Source organism: Oryzias latipes, chromosome 2 (assembly GCF_002234675.1).
Source record: "Oryzias latipes chromosome 2, ASM223467v1".
Taxonomy (NCBI): Eukaryota; Metazoa; Chordata; class Actinopteri; order Beloniformes; family Adrianichthyidae; genus Oryzias; species Oryzias latipes.
Window position 1 is genome coordinate 10,819,774 of NC_019860.2, and position 17,268 is coordinate 10,837,041.

At 44.8% G+C, this 17,268-nt stretch overlaps 1 protein-coding gene across 4 annotated transcripts in view; it reads left to right on the forward strand.

Annotated features, from left to right (window-relative positions):
• The window catches only part of LOC101165954 (arf-GAP with GTPase, ANK repeat and PH domain-containing protein 1), a 131,309-nt gene that overhangs the window by 13,827 nt on the left and 100,214 nt on the right, over window positions 1-17,268 (forward strand). Inside the window, exon 1 of one of the 4 annotated variants that reach the window (XM_011482933.3) lies at window positions 15,208-16,709. The exons of 2 other annotated variants lie outside the window; for them this stretch is intronic. In XM_011482933.3, coding sequence (XP_011481235.1) covers window positions 15,638-16,709 — 1,072 coding nt within the window. In that variant the 5' untranslated portion in view covers window positions 15,208-15,637. Of the gene's footprint in view, window positions 1-15,207; window positions 16,710-17,268 lie in introns of those variants that run through there. One more of the 4 variants, XM_011482937.3, reaches the window with a different exon arrangement.

The following is a 17,268-nucleotide window of genomic DNA, read 5'->3' on the forward strand; positions in this document are numbered from 1 at the left end:
AGTTTCGGGATGCTAATGTTGATGAGAGGAAAAATCCTGCAGGAGATGATATGTTTGTCCTCTATCACTACTCTGTGGTATCCTTTCATCCTGCAGTCTGACTTTCTCCTCTCTGATCTTGGCACCTGCAGGTGTGGAAGGTGGTATCTGGACCCCAGCATCTCGGTCCGCTACCGAACTCGCCCTTCTGTTTCAGGACAGGCAGATTAAAGGAGGGCTTTAATCTATGTCACTGCAAAAAAACAAACCGTGCTGAGGGTTTGTTTTCTATAAATCCCTTTGTGAGGTCGGATTAGACCCGGAGGATCCTGGGTAACTGTTGGAACACAGCTGTGAAGACTGTCCATCCGAATCGCATTAGCGAATATACACAAAATCATGACAACATAAGCCAGGGGTCGGGAACCTTTTTGGCCAAGAGAGCCATAAACGCCACATATTTTTAAATGTAATTTCAAAAGAGCCATACAATAATGTAGTGTCCCTTTCCCACACTGAGGCACGGAGACTTAACCTCTTTTAGGGTTCTCTATTCTGGTTACTGCAGACCACAACAAACGCCGTACAATTAATTCAGCAACTCCTCAATCTCTCCCACAGAGACGAGAGAGAGCGCTTCTCCCAACTTTATATTCGCTCCTGCCGCTCCAGCCCTCCCATTTCCCTTATTCGGCCCATAGCTGAACCCCATTGGTCCAAACTACCTAACAACAGGCTGAGCGACAGAACTGAGAGCCAATCAGATCTCTGCTTGATGCGTTTAAGGAACTCCAGAACTTTTAACGCGGCCCAACAGCCAAGTTAAACTCAGTCCGCGACAATATGATTAAAACTAAATATACAAATGAATGTGTGTATTTGATGTAAATTCAACACTTTTAAAGTACAATAAGTCTGTGGATTCTTTTTAATAACATTGTTATTCTGTTGCTAATAAATGATGAGTATTTCTCGTGGTAGTTTTGCTGATGGTCTAGTCTGGTTGATACGTGGTGAGTTTCTGCTTCATGCAGGCGTTGAGACTTTAAACGTGATCGTAGTCTGAATGTTCTGTAGATGTGAGACAGACATGGAGACAAACACACTCTCACACGCTGCAGTGAGTGACGGGCAGCGGGTTTTACGTTATTACAATCCCTGCGCGGTTCACCTTACTGACCGAGCCCCCCACCCCCTCTGCTTTCATCCTCTAACATCCCGTCCCCGCAACTGTGCGCTCTTTCTCAGAGACGGGAGCGCACAGTTTTAGGCACGGCAATTCACAGGTTTCCGGCTGGTACAAACTCTGTGAAATAATAGATAATAGTAAAGTGATAATGCTGGTGTAGATTTTGTTCTCCAAGCACTGCTACTACTGTGCGCCTCTGGCATCGCATCGCGCCAGACAAGGTCTGGTCTAATGAAAAAAAAAAAAAAAAAGTATAATTAAAGATTTGTCTGCGAGCCACATGTGACCATCAAAAGAGCCATATATGGCTCGCGAGCCATAGGTTCCCGACCCCTGACATAAGCCTTAGTCACAACTGCCTTTATAGGTAGATAGGCAATAAATGGGCAAATCTGGCCTACACGGAATAGCAAGATCACAGACCGCTCGGTGAGCCCGTAGAGCCACAATGTTAATGCACATTTATTTCTACGGGCATGCTGCGAATGACAGCTCAGATTGGAGTCTTATACAACAGCAAAGGCGAGTAAGGGTGAGACAGGAGAGATGTAGCCATGTTTTCCACTGTCCCGCTATCCTGTGGACAGCAATAAGGGGCCCATTAATGTGAGCAATTTACATTAGGCTTACGAATACCCTCCCTTACCATACGCAGGAAAATCATATGCTACATGGCTAATGCTACGATCACAACGAACATGCGTCAAATTTGCTCTTTTGGCGCACACCAAAATTCACTGGTCGACGATTGTCCAATAACGCAGGCCACTTTCAGCAGTACGTCTGTCTTTCTGTGGCCCAGTTTGATGACTGGATGTCCGACTTTAATCTTAGGAAAAAAACGAATAGTATAATTAGAGGATCTTTTTATTATTGCCTCTGTACAAGTAAGAAAAAGTTCAAGAGAAGAAGGATCAGATTTTTATCCATGTTGGTTTTAGACTCCAATCGCTGAGTACGTCATCAACACGTCACTAAAGTTCCTGATTGGTTGACGCCATAAAAATTCTTCCAAATGTTCAGATAAAATTTTAGGACTGAAGACGTGTAATTTCATATATTTTTTTAACTGTAGCACACACTATTATGCTATATTATAATACTTTATGCAAGTTTGTTTTTGTTATCAAAAAATCTATCAAAAAATCTGTTTTGTTGTTATACTCTGTAAATACAGTTGCTTCATGAGTTGATTGGGTTTTTTCGGGCGCCGTTTACCTGAGCACAGAGGATGACTATCCTCCAGGTTAAGAGGAAACTGCGGTTTCTTTGCACGCTGATATGACAGTGAGTCGGTGTGTGTAATTTGTGTTTTCATGAGCTGATGCGTCAGAGGAGGAACTGCTTTATTCTCTGACAGACGACTAAACCCACAGAGGAACTCTACTGCAGCTCATTTTCACCCAGCGTCTAGTGGAGGCTGACGGGAAATCACAGGAACCGTTTTCCCACAAAGCCTCACCTGAGACGCTGCAGATCCTCAGAGGATCCCCCAGAAGGAGGAAGAGGGATGTCAAAGCGTCCTGTTTCACGATGCGCCGCGGCAGCCGGTGGGCCGCTTTTCGTCATGTTTCTGTTTCATGAGAAAGCCGCATGCACGCTCTCTGTTCCTCGATGTGGCAGGCTGTCGGCTGAGCCAAAGACGTGCCGTCATCCCACTTCTGCAAATGAATGCCAGCCGCACCTTTACTGAAATGTCCGATTTTCTAGCATCACCATAACCTGGTTGTCTGCCCTCACACTTTGTTTCAGTTTGATCATATTTAGCCAAACAAAGGCTACAGAGAAGAGTTTTCTCATTTCTTTTGAAAGAAATGGATTTGAGATTTGCTACAAAGCTGCTATTGAGACAAAAAACAATATTTTTTTTTACAACTTTAACAACACAGGAATAATTGAAAAGCAGTACATTTTGTAAAAGATTTCACTTTCTTAAATGTGGGCTGCCTTTGCACACAAGCCACATCTCCTATTTTCCAGATAAGAAGCAGAAGTAAAACTGTCAAAATAAGTGTCTAAAATGATTATAAACAGAACAGTTATGTGTTTTTTATTCTAGGTCCATCAGCTTTGAACTGTTTTTATATTTATTTTAGCTCTTTTTATTGTTTTCTCGATTAGGGAGGAGAAGTTGCAACTAAAGCTGTTAATCAGTTGCGTTTTTTTAACACGAGTTAACTATTGACACATTATGCCAATAAGTCAAATTGATCAAACATAGTATGATGGTAATTCAAGGATTTTTTAAATTTATGTGTTAAGACGAAATGGTAGAAACCATGATTTCAACAAAGCCTGTTCATGTTTGTAAACAGAAATATGAATAAAAAACCATTCTTGTATCATAAAAACTCTGGCTATATTTAGTTGAATGCAACAATATACGGTAAAACAGGGATGTAACAATCGATGAAACGATTTATATCCCTACACTCCAACCAATCAACCTATACTATCCTAAAATCGTTTCAAAGTGACATAAATCGATTAAATCGAAATGAGGAAAAACCATGTGGATTGGTACACAGTAGGTTGAAGTATGATATGAATCGAATTGTTGCCAAAACGAATCGTGTAAGACTTTAAAGATGAAAGATAAAACAAAGTCTCTGGTCATAATACCTCAATGTAACTATTATTGTGCTGGGCTAAAGTCATACCGTCATAACACCAAGACGGTAGGAAAGACGAGCGATTTTAAAGTTTCCTTTAACCAATGTAGTCATTTTGAAGACTGGGATGCAGCAAAAGAGAAACAGAGAACCGATCACGTGTTTATAAATAATTTCATCATTGAAATGAATTGTTGAAACACATTTAATGATCAGAGGTAAGGGTGGATATTTCCTGCAATCAAAGCGATCTAGGAAACTACATATAGACTTTGTTTCTTTTAAACAAACTTTTGCTTCATCATCTGGTAGGCGGCAAGAGGTGAACTTCCTCTCTGAAATGATCTTTTGTGTCACTTAACATGACGTTTAGCATAATAGACCACTGTCCTCTGCTGGTTGGTCCTCATACACCAGCTGCTGTAGAGCGAGGTTGGAGCAGGCTTGGTAGCCTTTTCCGTGACAATGCGTCACATCGCATATCGAACAGTCTGCTTCTTGTGCAAAGGTCACAGGTCACACCTCTGCGTTATCCAATAATTTCTGATAATGGACACCTTGTCAGACATTATCCCTTACTTGTACTCCATTTACAATAGGAAAAACAATTGTAAACATAAAATGTACCATATGATATGTAACAATGCTACCACCAAACAACTATATCTTTGTTGAGATAACTGGATGGCATGACTGATTAAAAACTTGCCATTTCAAGTCTCCTTTCCATAGTTTGTCTCTGCTTTTTTGAACTATGGTGTCGGCTTTCTGACAGACATTTTTTTTTTTGCTTCTATGGAGAGCGTTGAAGTTAAAAACTCAGCAACAGAAAGGTTTTTCAACGTGCAATCGTTAAGAGAAATTAAGACAAATTATCAGTGATACAGACTGTTAGTGTTAATGTGGGGAAGTTGATAGCTGTAATTACAAGAAGAGTTTTGTTGTGTCTACTCTCCTGCAAATGTGAATGCCTCTAAAAGTCACCAAATTTGAAGCTTTATTTATACTAAAACAGCTGATTTGGACAAAGTTTTTGTCTCAACAATAAACATCTAAAAAGACACAATGCTTTCATTATGTTTATTTTTTGTGTGAAGTTGGACCTCTGACTGTATATGAGAACTGGACTAAGCGACCCTTCCCCCCCTTGCGTTCCAAACAGGAAGTACCCACTGGTTCCTGAAAGCCAAAATCCCATAGACTTCTATAGAGAAATAAACAGCTGTTACTCAAATTTGCCAGACTATTTTTCTTAAACATTGTCTTGCTAATTCAATTTTTTTTCATGACATTATTTCTTAATGGCAAGTTATTGAAGTCATGAACTGACCAATCAGCTGCCTTAGTAAAATTATGTGGTGCCTGGTGGCCCCCACCTTGAAAGTTTGATTGACAGATTCTTCTGAGAAACTTTCATCGGAAGGATTGAGGACTCCTTCCACAAGCTTACTCATGATTGGTGACAAGAGTTGCCATAGGAATGTTGATTCAGACCGACTTGGACCAATCACTGTGAAGTGACTCCAAGATGGCAATGTCCGTATCGCAGAAAAATGACAACTGAATTGGCTTCATTTAGCTGGAGCCAGAGGTAAGGCATTTTCTATGGGTGACGTCACACCCGCTCAGTCCAGTTCTCCATATACAGTCAAAGAGTCTGACCTTTCAGCGTGGGCTGCTGTGGCCCCCAGTGGTCATTTGAGGACCTGCAATATTTACTATTTCATATTTTGAGCAGGGTTTGCCTCAAACTTGGGATTGGACTGTGGGGGTTATTTCTGGACTGGAAAAATGATTTCTTTAGGTTTTTCTGTGAAAATTCTAAGAAAAAGCAACCAACTCTGGCCCGTAGCATGATACTTCCACCACTGTGTCTTATAGTACAAGCCAAACATTGGGCTCAAAAGAAGTCAGTTTGGAGTCCCTGACTGTTTTCTGTAAAGATTTGGGAATTCTTCAGTGTTAGTTGTCCAGGTGGTTCACAGACATGTTCCACTAGTATCTTCAGCTTCAGGCTCATATATTTGTTTTTGAGAAGATGAAGTCAACTCTGACTAAAAACCTGCATAGTGACATAAACAGCGAGGCTAAAAGCTCCTCCTGTTAATGCAGCGCCATAAATCCTGGCCTGCAGACCTAAGGAAGAAGCACATTAAAATAAGGAAGACAAACAGATGTGATTAGAGGAAGATGAGGGACAGCTGAAGGATACACCGAGACTGTAAGTGTGCCGAGGAAGAGGAGAAGTAGCCCTAATTAGGAGATAAATGATTAATGGCAGAGCGGGGCCTGCAGGGGCTGCAGAGCATCTGCTGCAGCCTCACTAAGAATCCCCACCCTGCAGAGCGCCGCCACGCCTCGTCGGAGGAGATCGATGGGGCAGGAAGTGACATCAACGCCCCTGGGATTGCTGCATCCCTTCACCCCCCCACCGATCATCCTCCATCGTCAGACGATCTCCCCTGAGCTTTGTTGTGCGAGCGTTGCTGTGTTCTTCATGCCAACAACACGTGAGCTCATTGTTAGGGGTGGCAGGAAGCGGCAGACTATTTTTATACCTGGAGGGGTCATCCATTGTTTTTAGGGGGGGGTCGATGTGATCCGCTTCCTTTATCCCTCTTCAACTGCTGAGAGAGCAACTCGTTAATGGGCCAGCCACAAATCAGACGCTTAATTTATCCCCTAAAAACCATCCTTACCTTCTGTTTTCTGTCAAAATGAGGAAGACTTTACTTTGACGTTTCATCTAAAAAAATCTGGCATCTCTTGATAATAGTTGCTTGGCTGAGCTTCAGGCTTTAGAGGTAAAAGATGTGCGAGTGTGGTTCCAACAACCTGCAGCTTCCTGTCTTCTCAGAGTCCTCAGGGCCTGCAGAGGTTCATGCCCCATCTGTTCTCCACGGAGAAATCAATCTGGTGTCTGCATCAGGCCCCCATCTGCTCCAGGATCTTTGTTTCAGGGTGTCGTCCGCCCACTCAGACGAGATGGGGGTGTGTGTGTGTCCATGTTTGCGGTTTGAAGTTACCCTCAGAGGCTCCTCAGCTGATGCTCTGACAGATCATCCTGGAGCTGCGATGTTTGGGAAGCTGTGTGCAGAGAGTGTCGTCAGCCCGGCGTCTCCCAAAGCGTTTGATTTTTAAGTAAGAGACGATTAATCCGGCTGAGCTGCAGCTCTGCGGGATCACAGCAGCAGCTGATGGAGCGCGCTGGTCGCTCTCCAGATACTTCTGAATCATGTGGTGATGAAGGCCCGTCAAACCCCACTCCAATGAAAATGGTGGTTTTAACATGCTCTTGGAGCATTTTTTCACGATTGATGACATGTATAAAAAACGGAATTTCTAATTATGTATTAATTCAAATCATGGTGAATCAGGTGCAGGTGAAAAAATATAGTTGGAAAAAGCTTGTAGCTGTGATATAGGTGCTATTTTCAGCTTCTTGCTCCGCCCATTTCTGATGCATCCTTTGCTGGTATCTGGATCATCCTTTCTCCTTTTCCCTTTCAAACCAGTACTTATTTTCTTTCTCCTTCCCACCTCCTCTTTTATAGTTTTGCCCTCCAGTGTTAATCGCATGTTTTCTATCGTCTTTTCTGCTACTTTCTGTACCTCTTCTACCTTTCTTTTCTCCTCTTCTCTATAGCTATGGACACCCAAGCTTGTGACGTACTTGTTGAACGTGGGTTTAGCCCATGGAGTTCACACTGGACAAGCAGGGAGGGGCTTCTTCTTCTTTTTCTACTGTTCACTAGCGCATGTCCAACAGTTGGAAGAGTTTTGGTGCAAAATGTCAAAGCGGTGAAAATCTGTCGACTCTCGCTCCAGGCTTTTTGTTTCTCAGCTCTATACTGACACATGAATGACTTGGTGTCAGAATTACAGACAGATACAAACAGCAATTATGAAATGGTTGACACCTCTGTGAAGGAAAGGGGACGTCCTCCAGACATCAGTACAGAGGCTGAGTCCCTGATTGGTCAAAGTTCAAGCTGGGTTAACTTGCAATGGCTGCATGTTTTGTACGTAGAGCCTGAAAAACAGTCGTAGAAACTTAAGTAGCCACACGTGAACATGAGTGTTGAACACGGAAGCCAAAAATGCACAATTACCCGTATTTATGTAGACTTTTCACTGGAAGTGGAGACTTGAAAGCGTGGCTGAGGGCGGTGTGAACGTAGCTCATGGCGTTGCACTTTATTGGTTAATGCTATAAATGGTCTTTTTTTGTCTACGCTTGAGTGAGTAAGAAACTGAATATTGATTCATTGTATGTCAAGCACATGTGAAGAATCGACGATCAAGTTGACCTTGACCTGACTTTTTTTATCTTTTGTTCTTTTCTTTTTCACCCATCTCTTTATTTCCTTCCCTTACCTCCTGGTTTTTCCTTTACTTCCCATTGTTTCAACTCTTTGTTTTTTACTTCTCTATTTTCTTTTAATCTTTTCCTGAACTTTTTATCGCCCTTTTTGGAATTAGCTCATTGTTTTATATCTTTGATCTCTTTATTTTTCTATACAGTCTCTCCTTTGAAACTTTTGGGTCCATTTGTTTTACCCATTCATTCTTTTCCTCATGTCTCTTTTCTAAATTCTTGGTACATCATCCTTTTTTGTGCCCTTTGTTTCCTTTCTTCTGTTCTTCTCATGTGGTCTTCAGTTTTTCCCTCCTGGGCGATGTCATGACGACTCGCCCTCCAACTCACTTTGCTCTGTTCACTGCAGAAGATGACTCACATTTCATCCTTTGATTATATCGGTGAAGATCTTAGTCTGACACCTTTATCCATTCCTTCATCAATGGAGCCGCTCCCTTTTATCTTGCTACCTCTTGTGGAAAGAAAAATCAATATAAGAAAAATGTATGAAATTAGTTGTTTTGAAGACTTTTTCAGCCTCTCCTCGAAGAGCAAAGCATAGTGGGGGGGAGGGGGTGTCCACGGTAGATTCTGTGAACATAGACAGCTACAGATTCCTTTGAAAAAACTCTCAGTATCCTGCCTGCTTTTATTTACCTCTGTGTGTAAAAGTATTTACAATCTCATATGACCGCAGTGTGACCTGCTGCTGTCAGGCGTGTCTTCTGTACAGCATGACAATCAGTGGATTCCTCACAGGTGAATTAAAATCAACTCTTGTTTTCTGAAAAGGCGTCGCATTTAGTGTAGTTCTTTTCTTTTCGGCCGTGGTGCAGCGGTAGGGCGGTCGACCCATGATCGTAAGATTGCAGGCTCGATTCCCGCCTTGCACGCCCATGAGTTGAAGTGTCCCTGGGCAAGACACTGAACCCCACCTTGCCTCTGGTGGTAGGCGGGCGCCTATGTTTGGCAGCGGAGCCGCCACCAGTGTCTGAATGTGTGAGTGAATGTGTGTGTGACTGGGTGAATGGGTCTGTGACTGTAAAGCGCTTTGTCCTTGTAGGAAGAAAGGCGCTATATAAGTATACGCCATTTACCATTTCTCAGTCTGGTGAGATTAAGAGTTGTGATCGTTCAGATTTCTGGTGAAATTAAAGGAGCAAACTCTGGCAGCTGCTTCTACGCCACATGCTGATGTCCAGGTATTGAAGCCACAGATGCAGCCCAGGTTGACGTTTGTTTGACCGGATGGATGTTTGTATGACCGGTTGTACCTTTGTGTGACCGGGTATACGTTTGTGTGACCAGGTGGACGTTTGTGTGAATAACAGGTGAAAATTGAAACTTATTCGCTGGTAAATGGAGAAAGCATGACTTTAATGATACCTGTTTGTACCTTTTAGCAAATCGGGCTTTACTAATCAGTTAAAGGATTCTGACCCAGAAAAACATAAAATCTATTCTATGAGTAACAGCGCCATCTTCAGGCTGACCTAAAAATCCCTGGTACATTGAGGCTGCAGCTTCATTATCAATGAATGTTTTAATCAGGAGGTGTCGTTTAAAAAAAAGTGTGACTCGACTAAAACATTTTTTCAGAAAAAGATGATCTTTGTGGTTTTTATCAATTTTTTCTTGATCTTCCTACTTTTCCTCAGTTTGTACCCTCCTGTATTTCTACAAACTGTTCTTGGCTGTTGCATGGCAGTGCTATTCTACAGGCTCTTTATATCTACAAGGTCCTACAGATTTAAAAGCCTGGATCTATAAAATTAAGTGTTTGTTTGATTGAGATTGATTCTGAATTGTTGCAGCTGGCTTAATGTCACATTGATTCAAGCCAGAATCAATGTCACATTGTTCAAAATGGCAAAAAAAGAAAAAACAGCAAGAAACTAATTTGGGTTCAATAAATGATGCTGGTTTCCATGACAATGTGCTGATGACAGCATCATTATTAAAATGTGCATGTGAAGCACCGGTGCTCTTAGCCCAGTAGGGGGCATCAAAAAGCTGCAGTAATTTGGGGAAAACTAGAATGCAGGGTATTCTCAGTATGTGGGTGAAGTGTGCAGTAAATTTGCACAGTCGAGTACTTTCAGGTGTTTCACACCAGCTGAAATGGTGAAGATGATTGACGACGTACGAGACAGTTTGTCAGACATGGAAGCTATGCCTCAAACATCAAAAAGAATGAGAAAAACTGCTCACATAAGCTGCTGCGAATGCTGATCTGCAAACATGCACCTGATTTGTTTTTTTTTGGTTTCAGTAAAAAAAATCTGTCCGAAAAAGCAGCCGACTTGTGTGGAACCTGAACTTTTCCATTCATCGACACGTCCAGGCTGACTCCAACATTCCTCACATTTTTAACTTTGGAGACGCCAGAGGTTCCTCAGATAAGGTGTCAGCCTGAGCAGAGATCGTGATTGAGGTCAACAGTAAACACGTCAAACCAAAGTTTCAATTTCACACAAATATCAGCTAAATCCCAAAATTGGCTCTTATTTATTTAGTAAAGCAACCTTCACGTCCTTAAGATGATTATTAACACCTGGTTGACATTAGTTCCACTGCAAGAACGGCATATAGACCATGACATCATGAAGATGCACACGCTGCGCATTTACATCCAGACGTGCACACGCGTGCCCTGGAGGCATCATTAGAGAGCACACGGAGAATACATGAATCATTCAGAGTCGTGCGTGTGTATGGGGGGGGGGGGTTACTGGGAGGACTGGATGCTAATTGGCTCCCAGAGAGCCGAGAGATGGCGGCGGAAACAAAATCACAGAGAGATTTCTGCTAACGGCTTCACAATGAGTCATGATTATCTCTGTTTTTCCTGTTTGTGCTGCTTGTTGAAAAGCAGGTGGTTAGACAAAAACCCAAAAACAAATGGTAAAGGTGAGAGGTTTGAGTTGTGACGTTGGATCTGTAGTTGACTTTCATTTAGAACCAGCAAAATTGTGCATAAAAAAGACTAAAGTTTGGTCAAGGGACGGTTAAAATGACCTGGTTCATTAAATACAAAATTAAGAATCTTTAGCTGCGTTTTTGTAGACGTCACTTTCCACTCTTCTTAAAGGTCAGACTTGTACGTATGCACCTGCTGGGTGGAGCAGCTGCCTCAAGGCCCGCCTCCTGCTGCACACTTCCTGCTCTCCGGCCAATTAGCAGCCCGATCCAGACTCGGCCGAGCATCTGCGGCGAGTCTTTTGTAACAGAGATTAAAATGTGTGTGTGTGTGTGCTCCTGTGGGGTTTCAGAGATCAGCTGCCTCCTCTCAGCTGCACACACTCCTTAATGTGTGTGTGTGTGTGTGTTAGTCTTTTGCTGAATGTGTAACGGCTGTGTACAGATTCAGATTCCACTGTGTCATTGTCATCACTCGCAGTTGCAGAGTTTTAGTGAATATTTGTCCTTTTTAATTGCATTCATGAGGATGTTTCGTCCTCTAAAATTCAAACTGCCGTTGCTTTTTTCATCCGTGTGACCTCCGGGGATGGTCTCCATGACAACAAGTCAGCATCCTTGTGATTGCATTTCCAGAACTTTCCTTTCGTTGGCGTTTCTTTCTGATCGAGTTTCCAATCATGTTCCCCCACGCTCTTCCACCTGCTCCCGTTTCTGCCCCTCAAAGGTAAGGGAGCCAGCTGCCGACGATTCGCTTTTCTCTGCCCGCCTCCTCCACATCCTACTCCTGCAGCCAGCAGGGGGCCTCCCTCCTCTCTGCCGACTGACCCATTTTTTTCGCCTCTCGAGGGGGAACGAGGCAGAGCGTGGGAGGATGAATAGGAGGGAGTTGCACCTCCCGACGCTCCGCTGCTCTTTGATGCGGAGCGGAGCTCCTGCAGAGGGGAGATGAGTGTGAACACGGGTGTCACCGAAGCCTTTTGAACCTGCCAGGTTTCAGCGCCGTTTGTGTCACTTTGTCGCTGTGCAGACTCTCATTTTTAAATGCTAGCACCTCTGTGAATATTTTTTTTGGCAATTTTAGGATTTTACACATGGCGTTCATAATATTATTAAACTCCTAGCTTAAAAAGATGGAGCTCCTCCTAAAAGGTCTCATGATGGGGGGAGAAATTGCAAAGTTGAATGAAAAGTCATCAAAACTGCATTGAAGTATCTGCGATAAAACAATTTCAAAATAGTTAAACAGTTTGAACAAGTCTGTTTATTTCAACAATTTTAAATCTTTAGCCTTTTCAGTCAACTGATTGTCTCTTGTTCTATTGGTAAAGCTTTGCCAGTGGTCTTTTAATTATGATTATGCTCTTTTTAGGCCCAATAAAAAAATGTCATTTTCTAGGACATAGTTTCTGCAGAGCAGCAGTAGTTCATTAGGATTTCACCTCTAAATTCACCCCTTCTTGATACTAAAATATTGGAGCTATCCAGCCTTACAATTTAGAGTCAGATGGCAGCTCAGACGAGGAAAACAAAGACGTACCTGGATCTATTTGTCTGCATCAGAATGGAGTGGAACCATTTTCATAAGAGCGGGTCTTTTAAAAAAGAACAAAAATCACATTTGTCATCATTCATGATGTTCTGAGGGGGTTGCTCCTTTCTTCTCTCGTCTGTTTCTGTGGGAACAACCATGATCAGCTCTCAAAGGTGCCCCACAGATGACAAAAATAGTTTTGTTTATAGGACTTTTCTTCCTGAACTTTGGGGAAGGAGATTTTGTGTTTAGGCCATCACTTCCTGTTTTAGTTTGAAGTGAACTTTAATGTTCTCCCTAAGTAAATTCTGGGTGAGAAATCTTTTTGTGTGTGTGTTTCAAGGTAATGAGCAGCACCACCTCAAGAGGTTAAACAAAGGTTCAGTCCTTCATCAGTCATGCTGACCTCTGCAGCCATGCTGCTCCTCTCTCCACCTATGAGCCACTGTTTATGAGGAGGAGAGTGGAGGAAACCCCGCCCCCTATGGGGAGCCGCATATAAATCCAGACCTGGATCTTCTAGGGGAGTGGGGCTTGTTAGTCATCTAAAACTTTGCAACATTTTCTTCCCTTATTGTCATGCAGGTGTCCGAGGTTCTCCTCATCCTTAGCGTGCTAATACATAAAGTACCATATGTTCCAAACTAGAAGGTGCACTTGAAGGGATTTAGAGAGGTACATGGCACTCAATGTCAAAATGTAGGTCTGTTTTTATTTTTTTAAAACAACTTACAAACAAGGTTTGATGTTACAGTGATCCCTTGCTATAACACGGTTTACTTTTCAGGGTTTCGCTACTTCACGGATTTGCATCTTGCATTGTGTTCTGCATTCTGATTGGCTAAAAAGTCACTCCGCTTCTTCTCTACCTGTGCGTCAATAACGTTGCAGTTTAATATGTACACGTACGTATAACAGCTTGCCAAATTTACAACACGTACGTGCAAACTCTCTTGCAATTTCAAGTTTCTCTAAAACCCATAGAAAAAAGAGTGACAACAACTGCCTATCACTATGTTCTTCTCCCGAACAAACACAGCTGCACCGCGGGCTTCAAAAGAAGAAAACGCTGCAGAGCGGAGTCAGGATGCAGCGGCTCAGTCTGAAGAGCAGTGAAATACACCTGAGTCACTATTTGTCCGACTGTACTTTGTATGTTTTTCATAATAATTTTAAATGTTCTCCCATTTAATCCAATTATTCTGGACGCGGTGGGCGGGGCTAATCCCCGCAATTTGAAGCCTTCTGTTCATATCGATGATTCAAATTATTATTTGACAGTACAGTACAGAAGTTATTTGTTGAAAAAAAAACTTTCTAAAGTACTTTTATTTGTGAAACAAATGCTTGAGCCTGTAAAATGGTTTGTTCTTTCTTTTCATTGTATAATAGAGTATTTAATTGTATAATAATTGTAAAAAAAAATTAAGGTTTCTACTTCAGGGATTTTGCCTATCACGGGTTCTTTTTGGAACGTAACCCCCGTGAAAAACAAGGGTTTACTGTATAGAGAATGCAACAACGTGGTTAACTTGTAGCGGTGTAGGATTTTTTATAACATATTACTAACAAGGTTCGGAGTTAGACAGTCAGTTGAGAGTTACATATGCTAATGTGGATAACGTAAAGCGGTGTCGGACTGTGTCGGACTCCTGACAAAGTTGGGAGTTAGCTTAGTTTTAGTGTTATCTGTTTGCTTACGTGTTACAAGTAAGGTTGGGAGTTACAGATATTGCTGTACGCTAACACAACTAACGTGTATCTGTGTACAACTTTTTTGTGTTACTAACCAATTTGGGAGTTAACGTGGTTACATTAATGTTTGTTTTAGTGCTATCAGTTTGTTTGTTTACGTGTTGCAAATGAGGTTGGGAGTTACAGGTATCGGGTTTGTCCAAATTTGAGGGTCGCGGCCTTCCCAGGGCAAGGTTGACGGGTTCTTTCGTGGAGCGGGTAAGACAGATGTTAACGGCTGTGAATTTGGACGAGTGTAGCCTTTAGATAATTCCAGCCGTTACATAGGCGAATGTCCAGTTCCCTGGCAACCGTGAGTCCAAAACAGAGACGAGTAGTGAAGCAGGCCTCAACTACGGGTCCCGCTTCACAGTCCGCCATTGTTGTTAGAAAATCTCCTGGGTTCGACTGTAATGCATCTTGGGATACTGCCAGCATAGAAGGATACACCAGATCAATCCTTAAAATTGGGAATAAGAAGGCCGTATTTGTTGGGCACATTTGCAGAAGTCGTTGAATTTTAACAGCACTTGTCGTGGCGCTGTGATGTAAGCAGCCTTTAAATGCAGCCCAGGTTGAACGCAGCCCTCCAATTTGGACACAGCCATTGTAAATACCCTATCGCGGCTAACACTTCTGACGCGGCTAACATGTAGCGTGTCAAAAACAAGTTCTACAATTACTGTGAATGTCTTGCTTAACGGGCCTCATGGTTTAGTTCTACGTCATTTCATAAATAGACCATTCATTGACGGTGCGCCCTATAGCACAGAAAATCTGGTAGAGAAAATCACAATAAAACCTCCAACCCCACCGTCGTAAACCGAGGACTCCACTCCGTGTTTTCCCGCCACCCCTGCTGTGTGTATGTGTGCGCGCTGGCAGGGCTCAGAGCACAGCGGAGCAGGCAGCGGAGGACGAGGACTCACACCCGCCGAGCTCTGTGCACGTGTCAGCGGGCTGAGGGCAGCGCGGGTCCGCGTGCCTCGCTCCAAATCGGCGTCACCCTCGGAGAAGGAAAAAGCCCGGCGGTCGGCTGGGAGGGTAGGGCGCGCACGCGCACCATGAGAGTCGCCGGCGCGAGCCGGGACGCGCTTGGTGGTGTAGGAGGATCGTGAGCCGCGGGGCTGCTGTGTGAGGAGAGCTCGAGCCGCGGAGCTCCACAGGGAGGAGTCAGAATGCTGCTGTGTTTGTTCATCTGGAGGACAGAAAGCTAAGGGACGCACCCGCGCGGGGCTTTAAGGCAAATCCTCTCAGTAGGACGTTTTTAACAGGGTGGGGGGAGGTGGAGGTGGAGCCATTCACCTGGAATGTACCTGCTGGACAGCATGGAGAGGGGTACTCCTCAGAGGAGGACTGTCTATCGGATCTCTCTGACTTTGGTGAAGAAGGAGAGCATGGATGAAGCTGGTGGTGAGGAAGCAGGTGACTCCACACGTGGGGGTTTCAGGACGGAGGGCTCCACGGAGATCCAAAGAACCGGGCAGCTGGGGGAGCTGAGGGAGGTGGAGGACGAGACAGAGGAGTTCAGTTCGTCCCGTGGATTTCTGAGGAGCTTTAGGACGTTCAGCACCGGACAGCTGGAGCTGGGGAAGCTGAAGAGCTGCAGGAAGCTGCTGAAGGCCAGGAGCCCGCTGACGGAGCAGAAGAAAGAGATGCCTGGAGGCAGTCCTGGTCCCGGTCCAGATGGCACCAAGCAGGACAGTGAAGGGTCAGGCCCGGCTCAAGCTGCTGTGGTTCAGAACGGCAGCATGTCTAAGAGGAAGAGGCTGCTGAAGGCGAAGAGCATGGAGGACAAGAGGTACGAGCCTCCTGTGAACGGAGATGGGCCAGCGCCTCAGAGTAAACCGGTCTGTCCTGGGACCCCCCCTCTGAAGCCGGCCCCTCTCCACCGCAGCTTCAGCTTCAGGCACTGGAGCGGCAGCGAGCTGCTGCGGGCGCTCACCAGGGACAAGCAGCACAGCAGTTCCGGCTGCATTGGGCCGACAGCCCAGCGCCCCAACGACGGGGTCACCGAGGGCCCCCGCCTGCCGGACCCCAGCAGGGAAAAGAGCCGGACCCTGGAGGTGGGCGCCGTCCTCAACCGGACTGAATCCCTGACGGAGCTGAGCCGGTCCGAGAGGGCCCGGGATGCAAAGAACCGCACGCTGGACAACAGTGACCTGGTGCAGCTGACGGACGTCGTCGACGGCAGGGGCCGGCTCCTGAGAGGGGGCGGGGGCCGCTCCAGCGAGAGGCGGCTGGCTCGCTTCTTCAGCGGGTTCTTCAGGAGGGAGGGGGCGGCGTCACCAGCCGGGAGCCCGGGCACGGGCGGGTCCCTGAGGCGCAGCAGGAGGACGCCGCTGGCCCAGTCCAGCTCTGAGAGCATGAACGGCAGCGACGGTAAACGCACACGCATGCAGGCAGGACCCAGGGCTGAGGGCCCGGTTCTGCAAGTTCTGCAGGCCTTTTGGTCTGACTCTAGAGGAAGTGATCCAGTTCTCAGGTTTTCCATAGTACAGATTAAAAAAACATAAACGTGTTTTCTCCGCTCTTTTACAATCTGCTCACACTTCCTCTTTCCACTCTGAGTGGAAAACAGAGGAAGTAAGAGCTTATGAGGACTTTTGAGTTTTCTCCTCGATCCGGAAGTTTCTAATGCTCCACAGAGGAGTCCACTTCCAGAGGCCAGACCTCCACATTCCACAGATTCCCGGGAATCTTTTAGAGTGCTTTCCTGCAGGTAGTCTTTATCTGTGAAGGTCGCCTAACCTGCAGATCCCCTGCAGGCGTGGGTGGGTGGGTGGGTGGCGGGGTGTGTGTCAGCGAGGGTGGAGTCTCAGAGTGACCTACATCCACAGCCATGCAGAAGTAACATGCACCGCATCCTAAGATCGCGCCCGTCACTTATACCGGGTCGAGTTTTTTTTCCTCCCAGAATTCCCGACTCTCTGAGGAGTTG